Source organism: Astyanax mexicanus, chromosome 17 (genome assembly GCF_023375975.1).
Source record: "Astyanax mexicanus isolate ESR-SI-001 chromosome 17, AstMex3_surface, whole genome shotgun sequence".
In the NCBI taxonomy this organism is placed as follows: Eukaryota; Metazoa; Chordata; class Actinopteri; order Characiformes; family Acestrorhamphidae; genus Astyanax; species Astyanax mexicanus.
In genome coordinates, this window is record NC_064424.1 from 24,921,932 (window position 1) to 24,942,793 (window position 20,862).

Genomic DNA, 20,862 nt, shown 5'->3' on the forward strand with positions numbered 1-20,862 from the left:
CAAAAATAAGCCACCGTCTAATATCAAGCCGTCCTTTGAGAGATGCACTATATATTTTTTTTTACATAAATAAAAAATGGCAACCTTAGGACTTGATCAAAATGAACAGTAGGGGTGTCACATTTTCGATATTTTATCGAAATCGATCAAAATTATGTCATGGTCTCGAGCATCGAAGTCAAAAAGATCCCTCTCCTTAAGCTACGCAAACGAGCGAGCGCTACGCAAATGGCGCAGCACACGCCGCGGACATTGTGACTGCTCAAAAAGCACCCCTTTCTCCAGAGAATGTGGACATTCTCATCTTCTTAAAGAAAAACTTGAAAATATAAAAATAACATTTTTTTTGTGTAGCCTTAAATATAGCTTTGGTTTCTTTGTTAAAGAAAAAAAAAACTTGTCATTCTCAGGGACCGAAAAATCGAATCGAATCGAATCGAATTGAATCGTGACCCTAAAATCGGAAATAAAATCGAATCGAGGATTTAGAGAATCGTGATATCCCTAATGAACAGTTAACTGATTTTTTTCTAAGATGTCTATGGTAAATTGTCTAAGCTCTACCTGGCCGAAGTCCGTCTCAGCAGGCAGGACTTTGTCTTCGTTGTCATAGTAGTCTGCGTAATTGTCGAAATTCTTCTCCATTTCAGCGTCGGTGAGATCGGTGATAGACTCCTCCTTAAAGTTGTCCACGTAATCAGCCTCGCCGTCGACTCCTGCCTGTCCGCCTCCCGTGGCGGTGGACCCGCCCCTTCCTGCTGCTCCGGTAGTGGCTGAACCACCCACAGAGGTCGATCCGCCCGTGACAGATACAGTATTGCTGCTGCTGCTGCTTCCTCCTCCTCCTCCTCCTCCGCCAACATTGTAATCTCCATCAGGGTAGCCCTCGTTATATCCCTCTCCATAATTCAGATCATAACTCTCGCCATACTGGTTATCATAGCCATCCACCTGTACACACACAAACAGTGAGTCACATTAACATCCAGAACCATGATCTGTCCTGGTTAAAAAATCCCCTTCTCCCTCCTCAGTGTTTACAGACATTCAAACTTATTTATTATGATTACAGTTAATATATACGTTAAGTTTTACATCTTCACAGTAAGCATAAATGCAAATGCATGACATATCGTATCGTACACGATAATATCGCCAACCTTTTGGAATATCGTGAACGTTATTATACCCTGAAATATCGTGCCATATCACCTACCCTTAATGATCACATCAGGGTAGTACTTTTTCACTAGTTTTAGCAAAAGAAAAATTCACACTGTTCTCATTTCCCATTATATATCTACTAGAGACTAGAGATTATATCTGTATTGTATCATTTATTTTACTTACTACAATTATGGAGATATTTGGAGCATAAAATTAGTATAACGACATTCTGGATCATTGACTTCTGTTACAAATCTGATGAAAATTCTTGTATTTTTTTTATATCTCTGTTAGGGGTGTGCCATATCATACCTTATGCAATATTAAAATGTTATTTTCATTTTGTTGCAGTAGGGTATTCTTAAAATACATTTTTATGTTTTAATTGAATGAAAAAATATTGTTATCGCATGCCATGAAATATTGTGATATTATTTTAGGGCTATATCGCCCACCTCTAATTTAGAGGGCTGTAGAGTGTTATTATTATACAGAGTGTTATAGAGTATTTACCCTTTATGTAGATGTTTTTTTTTTTTTTTTTTTTGCTTTTAATTGTTCTTACTTTTTTTCAGATTAAGTTTTTAAATAATAATTTCATTTATTAAGGGAAAAAATATACAAACCAACTTGGCCCTATGTGAAAAAAAGTGTTTGCCCCCTAAACCTAATAATCAAGCTTTACTGGCGATAACTGGCAAATATTTTTTTTTACATCTCTGTGGAGGAAAGTTACTTTATTTCAGTAACTCAGTTCAAAATGTGAAACCCATATATATTATATAGATGTATTACACACAGAGTGATCTATTTTAAGCATTTTTTTCTTTTTCTTTTTTTGTTAATGATTATGGCTTACAGCCAATGAAAACCCAAAAATCAGTGTCTCAGAAAATTTGACTTTTATAAAAGACCAATTGGTACTTTCTGCAGTGAGTGAGTGAGTGGCATCGTGGCCACGGAAAGGGGGTTATTGAGTTTTAGAGCTGTAAAATTGACTGTGGGGGAAGGCAGGTAGGTGTTTTCTGCTGCAGTGCTGCTAGCCAATCAGAGGCGATATGTTTGCATGTATGAATATTCATGAGAAAGAGCCAAAATCCTGTCTTTCTTCAGAGACCTCTGATTCAGTGATCTAAAGCAGGGCTAAATAGAAACAGCTGAGCATTTTTTATCACAAAAAAACGGCTCACATGGCATTCATTCATTCTAGAGACCAGAACTAGAGAAAAAACAACCTTTAAGTGTTTTTTTTTTTTTTTTTATAATTTTATTTCAATTTTTTTCCCATTTTCTCCCCAATTTACACAGCTAATTACCCAACCCACTCATTAGGAATCCCCCAATCACTAGTGATGCCCCAACACACCAGGAGGGTGAAGACTAACAAATGCTTCCTCTGATACATGTGAAGTCAGCCACCGCTCCTTTTTGAGCTGCTGCTGATGCAGCATTGCCGAGTAGCATCACAGCGCTAACGCTCGGAGGAAAGCGCAGCGGCTCGGTTCCGGTACATTAGCTCACAGACGCCCTGTGCTGCAGACATCACCCTACAAGTGATGTGGGGAGACCCACCCGGAGGGAGCAGGGCCAATTTTGCTCCCTCTGAATGCCGGCAGCTTGATGGCAAAGCTGCATGAGCGGGGGTTTGATTTATTTATTTTTTTGATGATTATGGCTTACAGTCAATGGTAACCTAAAAGTTAGTATTTCAGAAAATGTTAATATTATATAAGAGCAATTGGTACTTTTGGCAGTGTGCCAAGTGCTGCTGGAAAATGAAATCCACATCTTCATAAAAGTTGTCAGCAGAGGGAAGCATGAAGTGCTGTAAGATTGTCCGGGAAAATTATCAACAATAAAATAAATAAATTCTTAAAATAGATCACTCTGTGTGTGTAATATATCTATAAAATATATAGTTTCACATTTTGAACTGAGTTACTGAAATAAAGTGACTTTTTAATGATATTCCATTTTTTTTAAATGCACCTGTGTGTCTAATTTAGAGAATAAACTTCTAAACACACTTCTGGTACACCAGGAAGTTCCTTAGTCTGCTTAGACAGCTTAAAGGCCTACACTTCTACACAACTCACCGAGCTAGAGCTAGAGCTAGAACCAGTGCTTGATCCTGTACTGGAAATGGAAACCGAGCTGGATCCTCTACCAGAGCCTGAAGAAGAGCCTGAAGAGCTGGAGCCCGAGCTGGAGCTGGAACCTGAGGTAATTCTCACACTAGAACCAGTGCCAAAGTCTGAACCGGAGCTGGAGCTGGAGCCAGAGGTAATTCTGACACCGGACCCAGAGCTAGAGCCAGAGCCGGCAGTGCCGTTGCGTATGATGGTGGTCGTATGGACCTTGCCTCCTCCACCTCCTCCTCCTATCGAGGTAATGATGTGCTTCTCCACGTCGCCGCCCAGCCCAAGATCCACGTTCCCACCCAGACCCAGGTCCAGTTCTGTTTCTGACCCGGTTCCTGTGATAGTGACTGTGCGGGAACCATCAGGTGAGGAGGTGGACTCATCGTAGTCGTAACCGGTCTCGTAACCCGTCTCGTAACCATCGTAGCCATCATACGGGTCGCCCTCTGTTGTCGTGGTGGAGGAGGAGCTGCTGCTGCTGCTGCCGGAAGATCTGCTGCTGGAGGAACCACCGCTGGAGGAACTGCTACTAGAAGATCCCCTGCTAGAAGATCCGCTGCTAGAAGAGCCGCTGCTAGAAGATCCGCTGCTGGAGGAGCTGCTGCTGGAAGAGCCACTGCGGGAAGAGCTGCTGGAACCTCTTGTTCCATCAATCACTGTCGTGATCACCTGTCAAAATCAGAACCAGAGAGAACCGGCCACAGTTCGGGATTAGACGGCAGAGGAAAGAACGTAGGACAAACAACAAAAACTTTCCTCACTTTTTTGAAGCAATATATAATTATTATTGCAAATATGAATATATTCATATAAAATATTAAAGTCACAAATACTCAACTCTTTTACCTACATTATTTAAGCCCCGCCCCTTTGACCACAAATGATTATAAAAGAAACATTAGTTTAGCGCTAAATAGTGCAGTTTGTTAAAATTTTGTTACATCTTGAAAAAACATGTCTAAAAAGAATGGGAAAAAAAATTGTTATGCAAAAACTTTTTTTTAATCATAATTAGGAAACATTTATAAATAATAAGAGACCACTTCAGTTTCTGAATCAGTTTCTCTGATTTTGCTATTTATAGGTTTATGTTTGTAAAATGAATACTGTTGTTTTAATCTATAAACTACGCACAACATTCCTCCCAAATTCCAAAATAAAAATATTGTCATTTAGAGAATTTATATGCAGAAAATGAAAAATGCAGAGCTTTAGAGCTTTTAGACCTCAAATAATGCAAAGAAAACAAGTTCATATTCAGAAAGTTTAAAGCAATAACTCTGGTTTTTAATTACAGTTTTCGTGCATCTTGGCATGTTCCCCTCCACCAGTTTTACACGCTGCTTTTGGATAACTTTATGCCTTCACTCCTGGTGCAAAAACTAATCCATCTTCCTCTAGATCATATTACAGAGGTTTTCAATTTGGTAAAATCAATGAAATCATAATTTTTAAGTGATGTCTTATATTTTTTTCAGAGTTGTATATTTGCAGAATGTGGAGCTGTTTTTTTAATAATATCGCCCAGCCCTGAACGAGACAGAAGGACTTACCCTGCTGCTGGTTCTATCATCAACTTCGCTTTCTAATTCTATGGTCTCAGTGGTGGCTGATGGATCCTCAGTCTTCTCCACCATATCCTCATAGTAAGGGTACTCGTAGTAGTAAGTGTCGTCTTCCGTGTTCTGCAAAAAGAAATGTTCATAAATAGGTCAGCTAATAAGCATCATAGACATAAACTATATTTATCTGTGGTAACAGATCAGTTGAAAATATTTTGGGATTTGGGGATTTAGAGACCTCTTTGGTAAGAATGTGTAATTGCACAGAATGTGTGGATTTTTTTTTTTTATTTAAGGAGGGTGAAGTCAGCCACAGCCTCTTTTTAAACTGCTGCTGATGCAGCATTGCTGAGTAGCCAGAACACTCAGTAGCCGATGGCAAGCTACATGAAAGGGATTTGAACCGGCAATCTTCTGATCATAGTGGCACTGCCACATCCATTTCATCATAAGCTGTAATTTTATTCTTTGCCCTTTAAGTCCACAAGACCATGTTTAATATGGTCAATTTCAGAAATTAACCCCACCCCCAAAAAAAAAAAAAAAAAAAAAAATAAAAATATATATATATATATATATATAAAAAAGGCTAAATTCATTGCAGACAGGGTCACGCTGTAAAGGTGTGTGAGCAGGTAAGTTATAACAATGTTATTTTATTTTCTATTCAGTTTATTGTTGTAAAAGCTGGATTTGCGCACTACAACTCGTCAGTGTCAAATTTTATATAGGGAATAGTGAAGGAGTTAATGAGTGCGCCAATCTGAACAGAGCATCAATCTTTTTTGGATACTGCTTTTGTACCAAATCATGAATATAATCACCTGCTGACATCACATAATTATTTCGTTCTTATTTTTTACTACCATTTTTTTTTTGCTAGCTCTAAATTGCTCTACTTACCTAAGCTGTAGAAGTGTGTTACAGGAAATGTAAGAAACACTGTGTTCTTTTGAGGTTCTTTTTGTTTTTCTGAGTTTTTTATAATGTCCAAAGAGATCAATGTTAAAACACTGTGGGCCCTATTTTAGCGATTTATAAGCGAGACGTCAATTGCGCAGCATTACTCAGGGTGTCAGTGAGTCTTTGTCATTGTGAGGGCGTTAAAATATGCCTTGCACAGCTAATAATGTGCTTATTGTATGTACTAATTCTCTTAATCTTAAGTGGGTTTTGGGCATAACATGAAATAAACAGCACTGACAATCAGCGGTTTGCTTTCCATTCCATCTTACTTTTGCGTGTTGCTATCTTAAGAGCGCAGCGCTTTTCGCATCTCAGCAGAGGAAACTGACCTGTGCATTCACAGTGTGAAGGTGCGCCAGCAGCTAATTTAAAAGAAACAGCAAGTTAAGAAGCTAAGAAAGCTAAGAACATAGGTATGGAGGGGTGACTGTTAAATCAATCAGTGGCGCATCAGTGTTTTCCAGCGCCAAGATAGCAATACTCCAAAAATGTACATGAACACGCCTCACTCACAAATCAGCACGCCTATCAGTGTAGCTTTATTCCTAAACTCCAACGCTAATTTAACAACACAGGCGCAAGACTTGAAAATAGACTGTTATCGGGGTGTAAGGTAGCAATGAGCATTGCAACACGCCATGCGCAGAATGTACGATAGAGTCCTATAACTTTAAAAGACAACACTAAACAGACAAACATTCTGTCAAACACTTTCCACTGATTTAGAACAGTATGAGGCTGGGAAACACTGCATACATAGGAAATGAAGTCATCCTCATTAGAGTGACTTCGACTGCATGAAGGTCATTAAACGGCTGTTTAAATGTGCTGTAATGACTTGCACCCAGCACTTTAGCGCTAATTTACTCAGTGTGTGACACATTTAAGGGATCATTCAGCCAAAATTCTTACTTCCCCTTTACCCCAATTACAGTCAGCCAGTCAAGTTATCTGTAAAAACAGACAGAATTCAGGCTTCACAGTGGCTCTGCTCTGACCGCCATATGATGTACATATGTTTATGCTTATAGATAACAGTGAGTCATGCAGCACCGGAAACCACAAAATCAAAGTCTATAAAAGATTACTGAACAATCTGACACTGTGTGGAGCGAGCGTTCAAAGGCCTAGGCATGCAGTTAAAAGCTAATAACAGCTATAACACTTTCTTAAAATGCATGTCTTAGGAATCTCTTATGTAATTAGTCTTCAATTATTGTAATTAGTCTTTTTTTTTTCTAATTAGCAACATTAGCATTCATAGGCTGATTCACTACACATGGAATAAGGTGGAAACCTGCTGGAATGTGTTTCTACTTTCGTCTCTTCCAGCCCAGAGGCTAAAACACAGCTGAAACATGAGCAGAATGAGGAGCTGGAAGGCGCTGCGGGGAATTCTAGGCCTTATCAGCTCTACAGCTCTCCTGAGCGAAGGTCCTCGATTGGGAATCCCTCAGACGGAAATCTCTCTGTCCCTCTCTCTATCTTTCTTTCTCCCTCTTTCTCTGAGAGGAACGGCAGGAATTCTGAACGTTCTCCGACCTCTCCGCGCTGCGTTTCAGGCCTCGTCCCTACATGTTTTGGGCGGAGAAGGTACAAATGGGTGGAGCAGCATGTAAGTAACATGACAGTTTGGGAGGTTGGAGAATTTAACCCCTTTTTACAGATACAGTTTTAAATTCACAACCTCTGCCTTTTGGAATGAACTCCCGGTGAGTTCAATTGATAAGCTTATTTTTACTGTTAGTTTATTACACAAGTTCACAAAATACGAAATACATCTTTTCTATTGGCTCCTGGCTTTATTCATTTGTGCTCCACCTTTAACTCAATACTGTCAGTGTGTAGTCAGGTCGACCAAGACTACCTTCCCTCGAGTATTCAGTTAATACTTAGAAATGTGACTAATAAGACTGCAAGTATATGCAATCTTACATCATCTTTTTGATTGGTCACGCATTTTACTACCGTATTTTTCGGACTATAAGGCGCACCGAATTATAAGGCGTACTATCAATGAACGTCTATTTTCTGGTCTATTTTCATACATAAAACGCACTGGATCATAAGGCGCATTAAGTAAGGATGCCTAAATCAAAGTGAACAAGGGTGTCGCCATGTGTCCCTTCCAATGGAGAAGCTGGAAGAAGGGCCTAAGTACACAAAACTATTATTCTTTAAAAAAAAAAATCTAAATCTAACGAGCGCTGGATGTTAATCTACACAGATTTCTCTCCTGAAAACTGTTTATTTGGGTCAGTAAAGCACTTCCATTTCTTTACAGTAAGCCTAGATTTCCAATATTTTGTCTAAGAGTGAGTTTTCAATGCGGTTCCGGGTAAACCAGTGTGCTATCTGCTATTGCTTCGTCCCGTGTTGCTTGTTTTAACACGGCAAACGTGCAGACTACAGTCCAATATACTCACCTCTGAATAGCATAAGAGGACTGCAGTTAGCGGCTAATGCTAATGCTGCTGCACCCAGCCATAGTGCTAGAGAAACTTCACTGAAACCTCATCCTTATAGCGCTGTACCTTAGTAGAATGGCTTTACTGCTCCTTCATACCTGACTGGTAGAATTCATACATAAGGTGCACTGGATTATAAGGCACACTAATGATCTTTGGCCGTGCTTCTCTTCTGCCAGCCAATTCACCCCATTACACAAGAAAATTAATTCAGCACTTTATTAAAGTTACTTTGGTCATACAGTCAATCATTCTATATAAATATTACATACTATAATATACCGTATTTTTCGGACTATAAGGCGCACTTAAAAACTTTTAATTTTCACAAAAATTGACAGTGCGTCTTATAATACGGTGTGCCTTTTGTATGGATTTTACCCGTCAGGTTGTAAGGAGCAGTAAACACACACTCGGTGCAGCGTTATAGAGAGTTTCAGTGCTATACAGAGTCCAGAGCCGTGCAGCTCCGAGGCTGGAGCAGCAATAGCATTAGCTAGATGCTAACCGCTAAGCTAGCTAGCTTTTTCACTGTTCAGAGATCAGTATTATCTAAATTTAGTACTTTTAATACTGCTGGAGCAGTATTATTAGAGTTAGATGCTAATCGCTAAGCGTTCACCGTTCAGAGGTGAGTTATCAGCCTGTAAGTCTGTGCTGCTTTGCCTGGCTAGCATTAGCTAGATGCTAAGCGCTAACTCTCTCAGAGGTGAGTTTTATCAGCCTGTAATCTGCTTGTTTACCGTGTTAAAACAAGCTACGGGGGACGAATCGCTAGCTAATATCTCACTGTCTTACCAGAACACGCAGGATTACTCAGTGTAACGCTGTCGTTTAAGTTTGGGTTAACTTTACTAGTTTAGGGGACTAGCTAGCGTGCTAGCGGATAGCTATGCTAACGCTGGTGCAGCAAGCCTTAGTGGACATCTGGAAATCTAAGCTTACTGTAAATAAACTGAAGCACGTTACTCACCCAAATAAACAGTTTTCAGGAGAGGAATCTGTGTAGATTAATATCCAGCACTCGTTTGACTTTGAAAGAGCTAGATTTGTATACTGAGACGCTCCACCGGCAAGACACCCCCCCTCCCCCCCCCCCCCCCCCCCGTGGGGGAAGGGAAACATGGCGCCACCCCTGTTCACTTTGATATAGGCACCCTTTCTAGTGTCACTTACCGCGCCTTATAATGCGATGCGCCCTATGTATGGAAAAATACCAGAAAATAGGCGTTCTTTGATAGTGCGTCTTATAATACGGTGCGCCTTATAGTCCGAAAAATATGGTACTACTAAAACCAATGGGAATGTAGATCTTGTGGGCAAAGCTACACACTGATGGTAAGTGGGGCTTTTGGAGGACATGCCCATAATGCAAATATTTTGTGTGAGGAGCCAATGGAAAAGTTTACTAAGAAATGTTAGGTAGACGTTACCTTATTTAGTGTGTCTAGCTTCTATCTTGTAAAAAGCACTTAACCTTAACAATGATTTAGTCTGATTTAGTGAAAGGACAACTCATGATAATGTCCAGATCTGATTCTTTTAATATTTTGTACCATCACTCTTGAAACCCCACAGGTACAATCTCAGGACCCCCCTGTTTTAGGGCCTTGCTGATTAAAAATGACTTCAGTTTACTGACTGTAAATTTGATGCAATTATATATCATTGCTGTCAAGCAAAAACCTTGTATCTTTAACAAGTAACTTTACAAAAAATGACACAAATAATACAATAAAAAGTCTAAAAATATCTTATTCCAAATAATTTGGGATCATTAATTCTGGTTTGTTATTTGTGAAATTTTGATACAATTTAATGAACAACTGCTACAATTACATTAACATCACGTAACCAAATAAAAAGCAAAAAAAAAAGAGAGACAAGCTTTGTTGTGGAACAGCAGTGGGTTACGTAATGATAATGTAAATGCTACTGTAAAACAGAGCAACGCTATGTGTAAGGAATGAGAGGGGGGTTCTGACTTGCTGTTTCTGACAGATTTAGTGCCTCAGAAGTAAAACATTCCAGAGGTCGTGGAGGGGTCGAATGAAACACTGCACTGTGCTGTTTAGACACACCAGAGAGTGTTTAAGTTTAGCTTTATTTATGAGAAAAATAAAAACCTAGATTGTTGCAAAAATCTTGCAAAAATGTTAACTGTGTCTCAGGCAGATATGTAAATGATAACAGACAGGTTCTGGGTCTTGCCACAAAAGGGCATAAAGGTATTCACTTTTGCCCTGTAAAAAAAAAAAAAATACTTTTGTCTACCTTCTGGTGAAAGATTATTGAGTACTAGGCTGTAAGTCTGTATGACGCACTCGAAGACATTTTGCCCAGTTGTCTAGACTTTGAGAGGAGAAACAGCACTGAACTAGATGTTTGCAACAAGTTGTTCGTTTTGACAAATTGCCTACAATCCAAGCTGTCCATCAGCCAGTCACGTGTTACCTTAGTTTGCAGTGGTGTCATGAATGTGAAACCTGGACTGCTACAGATTAAAACAGCATCTTTAGAGACACAAAGATTCTGTGTTTTCTATGTTTAGCATTTGACAATGCTCAGGTTTGAGTATGGAGGCTTTGTGGTGAGCAATTAATTTCTAAATTTCTTAGTTTATGCCACCCAAAACACTGGTGTGACTTTTCATCTGGGTTTATTTAACACATTGGAAAGTCAGTCCCACCTTGCAGTGATACAAGAGACGTCAACATAGCAGGTCTTGTAACTAGCATTTTATGCAGGATAATGATCACCCATCCACAGCAAGATCTCAACACTTCCATATCCTGTCTGATCACTAACTGTATCGACAATCAAGCTTTTAAAGGACTGGGATGCCCACTGCACCATCTGATGACTAATAATAATGTATAAAGATTTATAGGCTTTAAGAGTTATAGTTGCATCTGTGGGCAAATGTGCTGCATGAATGCCATACAAAGAATAAAAGAAAAAGATGAAAAATGGAAAAGAGAGAGATAAAACACAAGATTTCTAAAAGCAAGAGACAGTGAGAGAATAAAATCAAAGGTAAAGAGTTAGAAAAAAAGATAAGTGGCAGGTGAGAAAATGTAGGTAAAAAGAAAAAGAATGGGAAACACAGAAGCAAAGGGAAAGAGACGGTAAAAAGGAGAGTGAGACAGAATTTGACAGAAATATGGAGAGAGATTCAAAAGACTAAACAACCTGAGAGCCAGCCTGAATAACTGAAATTACTGTGAGGAAGTGTGTGTGAGTGTGTGTAAGTGAGTGTGTGTGTGTGTATTCAAAAGAAACACAACATAAACACACACACACACACAGACAAAACGTCTCCACACTGAAACACTCGTTAGCTAACACCACTCCACTCAGTCCGATTACTATATAGTGACCTTTCCATGACCCAGACATGCTTTCTATTTCTTTCAGGTAGCTTTCACATTGTAAAAAAAAAAATACACATTGTTTGGAATGGACTTTTGGACAAAATAGCAGGTGTGAAAGATGCTGTGAGGCACAGTCTAGACCAGGAGTCGGCAACCTTTGAGACATGGAGTGCCAACTTCATTTCTAGTCAATGAGTGTGCCACTATCAACAATAATGGTAAAAAACACAAACTACAGGAATATGTTCTACAAATTTGGAATCCTATTTTACATAGAAAATGTGCTTTACAAATAATTTTTTTATTATTATTGTTGTGTAATTAGAATAACAGTGAGTCCAGCTCTGAATTAATGTGGCTTTATTGATAAGCGTAACTTGCACTAATCCCTGTGCAGATAACCTCTATCCCCGAAACTGGACCTTAGACACGCCCTATAATGATGTCATATAAACCTGATATTTAACATTACACCACATCTCTCCTTCCTAAAATCAAGGATTAACCAAATAATGGTCCAGTTTGTAGGGAGTTTAAATCTCTTTTTGGGTGGTTTGATCTTTTTTTTTGAGCCATTAAAGGAAGGTGAGGCAGGTTAATGTTACCCATAAACAATAGAAAAAACAAAAAGAACCAGTGTTGGGCTGCCTAATGCATGTATTCCTACTGTATCTACTGTAACTGTAAATTATCTACAATTATGAACAAACATAAAATTAGTACGAGGGTAATCTGCTTCTGAGAGTAGAGTAGTTTCCTTCTATAGCCTCCTGAGTGTATTGTTGTCACATGACCACTAGATGATACAGGCAGTGTCTCATATTGTTTGAAATTAAGCATCATGGTGCAGAGAAGCAGAAATGTACCATAATATAAGGACAGACACTGTAAAGAAAGTGTGTAGTCTGTTCTATAGAACACTGTATAAACACAGTATAGAGGAAAGACTCACGTATTCGTCCGTGTTGGGGTCCTGGTTCTGGGGCTGCTCCGGGGCGGGGACCTCACAGTCTGGGCTATAATGTTCACAGTAGTCAAAGGCAGCACGGTGGTCTGCTACAATCATCAGCTGCTGAATATCACCCTGCAGAACACACACACAAACACAGAGCCACGGTTACAAACACTTCATCCAGCTCCATTAATAAACATTAATAAACACCACGCAGGGCTGCAATTACCCATAATACGTACACACACACACACACCTGTTTTATAAAGCACACAACCAATCAGATCAAAGATCAATTATAGATAACCTATCTGATGAGATTGAACAGATTGACAGAGGGATGAAAGGATGGACAAGCAGACAGACAGAAAGATGCTGATTAAGAGACAGATGAATGAAAGTCTGGGTGGACAGAAAGACAGATGAATGAATGAACAGATGATATATATAAAAGACAAACAGAGAGTAATGGATAAAGGATCCAATCAGATCCATAGACCAAAAGATGGAGCTACAGACAGACACATCAAATAGCATCAAGCACACTAATAATATCAAAGAAACACAATAAACAAATCAAACTGCATCTCTAACACTCTAAACCCATCAAACATACTAAACTCATCAAACAGCATCAAACACTCTAACCACATCAAAGACACTAAACACACAAAACACATCAAACAGCATCAAACACACTAAACACATACAAAATCATCAAACATACTAAACACATCAAACAGCATCAAACACACTAAACACATAAAAAATCATCAAACATACTAAACACATCAAACATATCAAACACACCTAACACCATCAAACACTAAATACATCAAATACAAGCACACAATACACATCAAACACAAACACACAGAACACATCAAAACACTATACAAGTCAAACACACTAAACACATCAAATAGCTTTAAACACACTAAACACATTAAACAGACCAAACACATGAAACATCATCAAACACATTAAACATCATCAAATACATTAAACACCATTAAACACACCAAACACATCAGATGCCACCCATAACATTAAATGTGACAAAGTACATCAAATACACATTAAACAGTACTAAACACATCAGACCCATCTAACACCATAAAATACCACCAAACAAATAAAACACTAATAAACACTACAAAAACATAAAAAAACACAAAATCACTTAAACCTCTCAAACTTATTTCACCAAACATCACATTCCACCAACTATATCAAACATCCCCATCAAACACAGAAAACCAAACGGCATCAAACACCACTAAACACATCAAATGCAATCAAACATAATCAGACATCCCCCAAACACAGCAAACAATGCTTAACCCATCAAATTCTACCACAAACCACCAAACGAACTTAATGACACCAAACATCAGACACAACAAAACATCATAAACATATCAAACACAGCTAAACCCCGCTAAACACAATCCCTGCTACCAAACACATCATGCATTACCAAATATGCTAAACACAAAGAATAACAAACACATCAAACTCTACCACATATCAAATACTTCCACAAATCAAAAACAACCAAACATTTATAATACTTTTAAACACTGCCACCAAATAAATCAAACATCATCAACATATCAAACACATCTAAGCACCACCAAAAACATCTACTGCCACCAAACAAATCAAACTCTTCCAAACAGCACCAAGCACATCAATCACTACAAGAAACATTAAATAACATCAACCACAGTGAACACACATCAAATGTCACACACAGAGTGAAGCATGACCACAGGCACAGCCGAACAGAGCTGTACTGTGTTTGTGCTTATGGTTTAATGCTATGTGTTTGTAGATGCCCTAAAGAACATTTCTGGGTGAAATGCATCACTAGATTTGAACTGTAGGGAATAGTGTAAACGCTCTGTACAGTCAGACCTGCAGACAGTGAGGAGATACCTTCACCAGCTGCTGCACAATCACTCGCTCCTAAAACTGACACAGAAATATGACTTCATAAATAAATAAACCAGCAGAACATCTGCTGAGAAAGACACACACACACACACACACAGGAACACTCTTGCACTGTAAAAGTGGGTCAGGGTCTGGAAGGAGAGGTGACTCAGACACTAGGAACTCCAACTGGACGCCAGAGCTGTCCAATCAGATTAGAGCGAAACAAGCAGCCTTCTCTCTCTCTCTCTCTCTCTCTCTCTCTCCCTTGTTCTCTCTCTCTCTTTCTTTTTTCCTCTCACTCTCTTTTCTCTCTCTAACTGCCGCATATGAACTCCAGGGGGCTTAAAATTGAGCTGTTAGGTGGTTTATGTGGTTTTCTATTGGGTGTTGCTAAGTTAGTTTTAGATGTGATAGCTAGGATAGCTAGGTGGCTAATATAATCTATATATTATATATATATTTTTTTTCAGGGGTGCTCTAGCGTTTCAGGTGGTGGGTAGGAGGTTGCTAGGCAGTTGCTATGGCATTCAAAATGGTTGCCAGGGTGTTGCCAGGTGGTTTCTGTGACATTCTATGGGGTGTTGTTGCTGTAACTAACCTTAACATGAAAAACTCCTAACTTTTAACTTTTTTTAACATAGTTGGCACGTGGTTGCCACGTGGTTGCTATGATATTCCACGTGGTTGCAAAGGTGATGCTAGTTGGTTTGTACACAATAATATGTCAGCCATTGCTACTGTAAGATAGCATGATATCATGCTGATTATGGATGCGATAGGTAGGCTATTGATTGATTGTTGCTATAGCATTTCAAATTACTGCTAGAGGCTAATGTGGTTTCAGGTGGTGGGTAGGAGGTTGCTAGGCAGTTGCTATGATATTCAAGGGTGTTGCCAGGGTGTTGGGAGGTGTTTTCTGTGATATTGTATATGATGTTGTTACTATATGTAACATTAACACAAAAAGAAAAAAACTCCCAACGGTTGCCAGGTGGTTGCTATGAGATTTCAGGTGGTTGTAAGGGTGATGCTAGTTGATAGTAGTAAGTAGTCTATGCTATTCTATGAAGTCTTGCTAAGTTGGTACCATGCTGATATTGGAAATGATAGCTAGGTTATCACTATGGGGTTACAATAGTAGTTACTAGGGAGGGTTGCCATGACATTCCAAGTGGTTGCAAGGGTGTTGCTAGTTGTTTTTCATCAATATTTTATGTAATGTTGTTACACTAAGATTGGAAGTGATGGCTAGGCACTGATTGGGAGTTCATGTAGTATTTCCAATTGGATCAATTGGTTTGTTGGTGGTTGTTAGGGTATCCAAAAACATTGCTAAGTTACTGGTGACATAAGAGGGTGGATGAAAAATAGAAAATAGAAAGAGAGAAAGAGGGAGAGAGAAAGAGAGAGATAAAGGGCTGTCATGACTTTTTAAGATGAATGGAGACAACTGTCACGCATTTCAGCTTCATGCATGACCCAACTGGTACACACACACACACTCACACACACACACACAAACAGATGCAGATACACACAAGTTGCCAAACGTACAGCTTTCAAATGCCAACTCCACCCATTTTAAAGTTTTCTGCATATGGAAATGATAAGATGTGAGTCATTCAGAGCGGTTTGGTGTGAAACATTCTGTTCCAGACAATCCTACCCAGTCACAACTGTTCATGGTTATAAAAAGGATATGCTTATAAACACACTGTCACTGATTGGTTTGGATAGTATTTAAAATGGTAATATATGTGTTGTAATGTACTGATGTTAGAAAATATTGATCAACTCAAAGTCAAAGTATCAAAATATTTTGTTTTGCAATACTGTATTGATTTTTAATGTATTGGTCGTTCACCACAACCCTCACTCTGAGCGTGATCATCTCAAACAGTGAGCTGTGCAGAGAATTTGAAATGTTGGTGGAATTGCCCTTTAAAAGAAAATACAGTGCTGTTCCACATTTAGCCACAGGGTGGCAGAGACGAGTGAAGTGAAATTAATCCTAAACTTTACTGAGCCAACTAGACATGTTCCACACACACACACACACACACACACAGGGTGGCACGTGCAGACAGCCTCACACTCACCAGAGCTGACGTCTGGCCATTCTCAAGACTAAAAAGCCAAAACCATGCAAAGACCACCTTACAGCCCAGTAGCCCTCTACACACACACACACATATACACACACTCAGTGTCTGGATATCTTATACTGTGTGCAAAGGCACCAGGCACCCTCCTTTTACTCTTTTTCTCGTTCGTCCCCATCTCTCCCATCCCTGATTTATTTTATTTATGTTTTACTTATTTAGGATAATTAAAAATACACACGGTCTAATTCTAATGTCTTTTTCTTTAAAAGTAATGTATTAACACATTATTATGCTATAAATTTATTTATTTAATAGTTTTAGGACAATATTTCATCCACCAACAACTGTTACTTGCTGGGTGGGATTTTAATTTCTTACCTAACTGGATTCAACACCAATGACTATAAAACATACTAGAATGTGCAAACATATTGCAGGACTGAGATAAACCCCTCCCCTTCCTTCATCCCATAATCTCATTGGCTGCTTATTGGAAAGAAATTATAATTATAGGACTGCCTGTTCATTATGGAGAACTTTAGCAAGACCACCATACAGCAGAGAGAGAGAGAGAGAGAGAGAGAAATGAGCACTGACGTGTCTTTATATCTTTTTTCCACACACACACACTCCAACCCTATCTGTACCCAGCACCCACAATCAGTCAGAGCTCCCCCCCCACACACACACACTGTTCCAGACAGACCCTCCTACACACACAGGGTGATATACGTAAATGCTATGGAAACCTTTGATGATGTCATCAAATACGGCTGAAGTTCAAAGCCTGAACATTTAACTGACCAGAACTTTCCACACAGAACAGCAGTCTCTCTCTCACTCTCTCTCTTTCTCCATTCCTCTCTCTCTCTTTCTTCATTCCCCCTCATCTCTTTCTCTCTCTCTCTCCATTTCTCCATTCCTCTCTCTCTCTTTCTTCATTCCCCCTCAACTCTCTCCCTCCCTCTCTCTTTATCACTCCGACCTTTCTCTTTCTCTATCTCTCCATTTCTCTATTCCCCTCTCTCTCCATCTTTCCCTTTTTCCATTCCTTCCCTCTCTCCTTTCTCTTTCTCTCTTTCTACACTCTTCCTCTCTCTCTCTCTCTCTCTCTCACACTCTACATCTCTCTCTTTCTCCTTTCTATCTCTCTTTCACTCTCACTTACTCTGTCTCTCCCCATCACTTTCTCTCTCCTTCCCTGTGTGTGTCTGTGTGTGAGTTTCCAGTTGGATACGGTTGTTAAATTATGCGCTGCTTTTCTTGGCTCAGCCAATGGGAAACAAGCGAGCCGGCTTTATACCGGCAGGCACACTCGTCTCTCACACACACACACAGTTTGTCATCTCCCTGTCTCCCTTACAGACAAATACACACACACACACTCACCCACAGCAGTCAGTATGGCTGAGACACTCGGCGGAGTGTCTCGATGATCCCTGTGATCAGTGTGAGGATGAGTGTGAGGTCAGTGAGAGCTCCGTCTCACACTCATCCACACACTGATCACAGGGGAAACACCCCCCACACACCCTTAGACTCCGGCCCACTCACCCTGCAGCACTTTAAAGAAGCAGCATCAGCAGCAGGAGAAATTAACTGTTCTCACTGATCCTATATTGAACTGTTAGAGTTTATGTATGGAAACTAATCTGCAGAAGCACTATTTTTTGGTCACAAAAAAACAAGAATTTAGATACAGTGAAAAGATAATCTTGCAAACATTTGCTGCAAAAGAGCATTAAGAAAGTTTAAACAAACACAGTGCTGTACATAAACACAATCAACCCACATCACTTTAGCCTAGCCTACCAAAAAGGTTTATGTAAATTAGCCCTGCTGTAATTGGCTGCCCTAAGTTGTGAGCGATTCAAAAAAGATTGATTGAAACGCTGTTTATAACCATATTGCTGCTGGACAAAATACAGATATACAGTACCAGTCAAAAAGACGCTAAATTCAGTTTTTTTTTATTATTTTTTTTAATGCATTATAGATTAATGTTACAGCCATCCAAATTATGAAGCAACAACATATGGAATTATTTAGTAAACAAGAACATATTAAACAAACCAGAATATGTTTTCTGTTTTACTCATCTTCTCAGTCAGCTTTACGAGGTAGACTCACCTGGAAACGCTTTTAATAGTTAATTACTTCAATTACTTGTCCTCTTAATGTGTTTGAGAGAATTAGTTGAGAGAAGTTGTGAGATACAGTGAATAGATTTATTTGAGTAATATTCAACTACTCAACTAAGTAAAGAAAAAAAATACTTTAAAAAGTCAAGGTCAGTCAAAACCTGAAAAAGTGTCCTCAAAAAAAAAAAAACATAAAACCATAAAAAAAAGTTATGATGAAACTGGCTCTCATCAGGACCACTCCTGAAAAGAAAGACCAAGAGTTCCCTCTGTTGCACAGAATAAAATCATCATTGTTACCAGTCTCAGAAACCAAATATTATGTTTTTTTTTTTTTAACACTTTTATGTTACTACATGATTCCTTATGTGTTCCTTCATAGTCTGGATGACTTCATTATTCATTTACAATGTAGAAAAAATACTGTATGTGAACGTGACTATTATTACGCTTTTTAAATTATACAGAAAACAGAGACACACTGACTTGTGCATTAGAATAAATAACCGTCATCAGTATCAGCACTTCCACACACACAGCAGCAGGGGTGCTATTATTACCAGTCTCTCTTTCTCTCTCTCTCACACACACACACACACACACCTCACACCACAAACTGCAATCAGTCTTCCAAACTGACAGGTAAAGTGTAGATGGAAGCCAAATATGTGCACTACATTTCCAACAAGTAGCTGCTAAATATACACACACACACACTCACACAGTCTCACACCTGCCTTCTACAAGTACAGGCTGCTGCTGGGAGCACTTGGCGTTCTACAGAGAAACGTTCACACCACCCTTACAACCCCTTAAACCCAGTGTGTTTCTGCTGGTTAAATAACAATAAATGAACCCACAGTGCTGGTTCTAAATGATCTGCTGCAGAGAGTCTTTCTAGCAATCCTATTCTACTGGCAGTACCAAATGTACATATGTGCATTTGCACATCTGTGTATGTGGATGTACAGTGTGAGTATTAAACAGTATAGTTTATTTTTGAACATTTTTGGTTTTATAGCTGCTAATAAAGTACAGCCTTTAGAGACAAAACACACACTCAAACAGACATTTATATACCAACACAAACAGACTCATACATACACACACACAGTGTGTTAGCTGTTAGCTGTTAGCTTTGGTTGTTCTCCATATAGCTCCTACCTCAAATACTTCCTCATCCAAGATGCGAGTGCCGAACACTACGATGCCTTTAGTGTCGATGATGGGATTGGGGCTCCGGGATAACGTCCGCGTTATCTTCTTCTTACAGTCCACAATCATTGTTATGCTCTGCTTATGGACACTGACCGCCACGCGATGCCATCTACAGCACACAAACACACAGGAAAAAAAACAAGGAGTCAGAAAACGGCAGAAAATTTACTGTCTTTTCTATATACAGAACCTGTCTTCCTCTCATTGGCAGTTTTTTCCCTACATTGCAAAAGAATACGGAAGTCATCCAGACTATGAAGGAACACATAAGGAATCATGTAGTAACTTAAAAGTGTTAAACGAACCAAAATACTCTGAAATCTCTTTGAGGTGATTTAATCTCATAAAGCAGACTGAGAAAATCCAGCCAAGATGTGCAAAGCTGTCATTTAAGCTAGAGTTGCCTACTTTGAAGAATTTAAAATATAACATATTCTGGTGTGTTTAACACATTTTAGTTTACTAAATCATTACTTAATCTACAATGTACAAATTTAAGGTGTGTCAAAACTTTTGACTCCCACTGCGCTTAATACCAAGATGTTATTCTACAAACTGACTAACCCATAGCTCTGATTATTCAGCAACAGGCACATATGGTACACAGTTCAAAGAGCATGTTGATTTTAATTGGTTGTTACTAAAGTCACATGACACCAAGACAGAACTTGTTGGACACTAATATGCACTAATATATCTCATTAGCATGTGGATATTGAGTGGCTTTTGACAAAGGCAACGACCAAGAGTTGGTTATTGATATGTATGAGCTCATTAGAATAGCCGTTTGGATTGGCTGAAAAAACTTGGTTCATTGCAAGTTGGTC

At 39.1% G+C, this 20,862-nt stretch overlaps 1 protein-coding gene across 2 annotated transcripts in view; it reads right to left on the bottom strand.

The window, feature by feature from the left end:
- The window catches only part of col5a1 (procollagen, type V, alpha 1), a 143,781-nt gene that overhangs the window by 83,506 nt on the left and 39,413 nt on the right, over positions 1–20,862 (bottom strand). For both annotated transcript variants that reach the window (XM_022676453.2, XM_022676452.2), the window contains exons 4-8: positions 19,982–20,144; positions 12,631–12,762; positions 4,862–4,993; positions 3,264–3,977; positions 565–951 (exon numbers count right to left, since the gene is read on the bottom strand). In XM_022676453.2, coding sequence (XP_022532174.2) covers positions 565–951; positions 3,264–3,977; positions 4,862–4,993; positions 12,631–12,762; positions 19,982–20,144 — 1,528 coding nt within the window. The remainder of the gene's footprint in view (positions 1–564; positions 952–3,263; positions 3,978–4,861; positions 4,994–12,630; positions 12,763–19,981; positions 20,145–20,862) is intronic.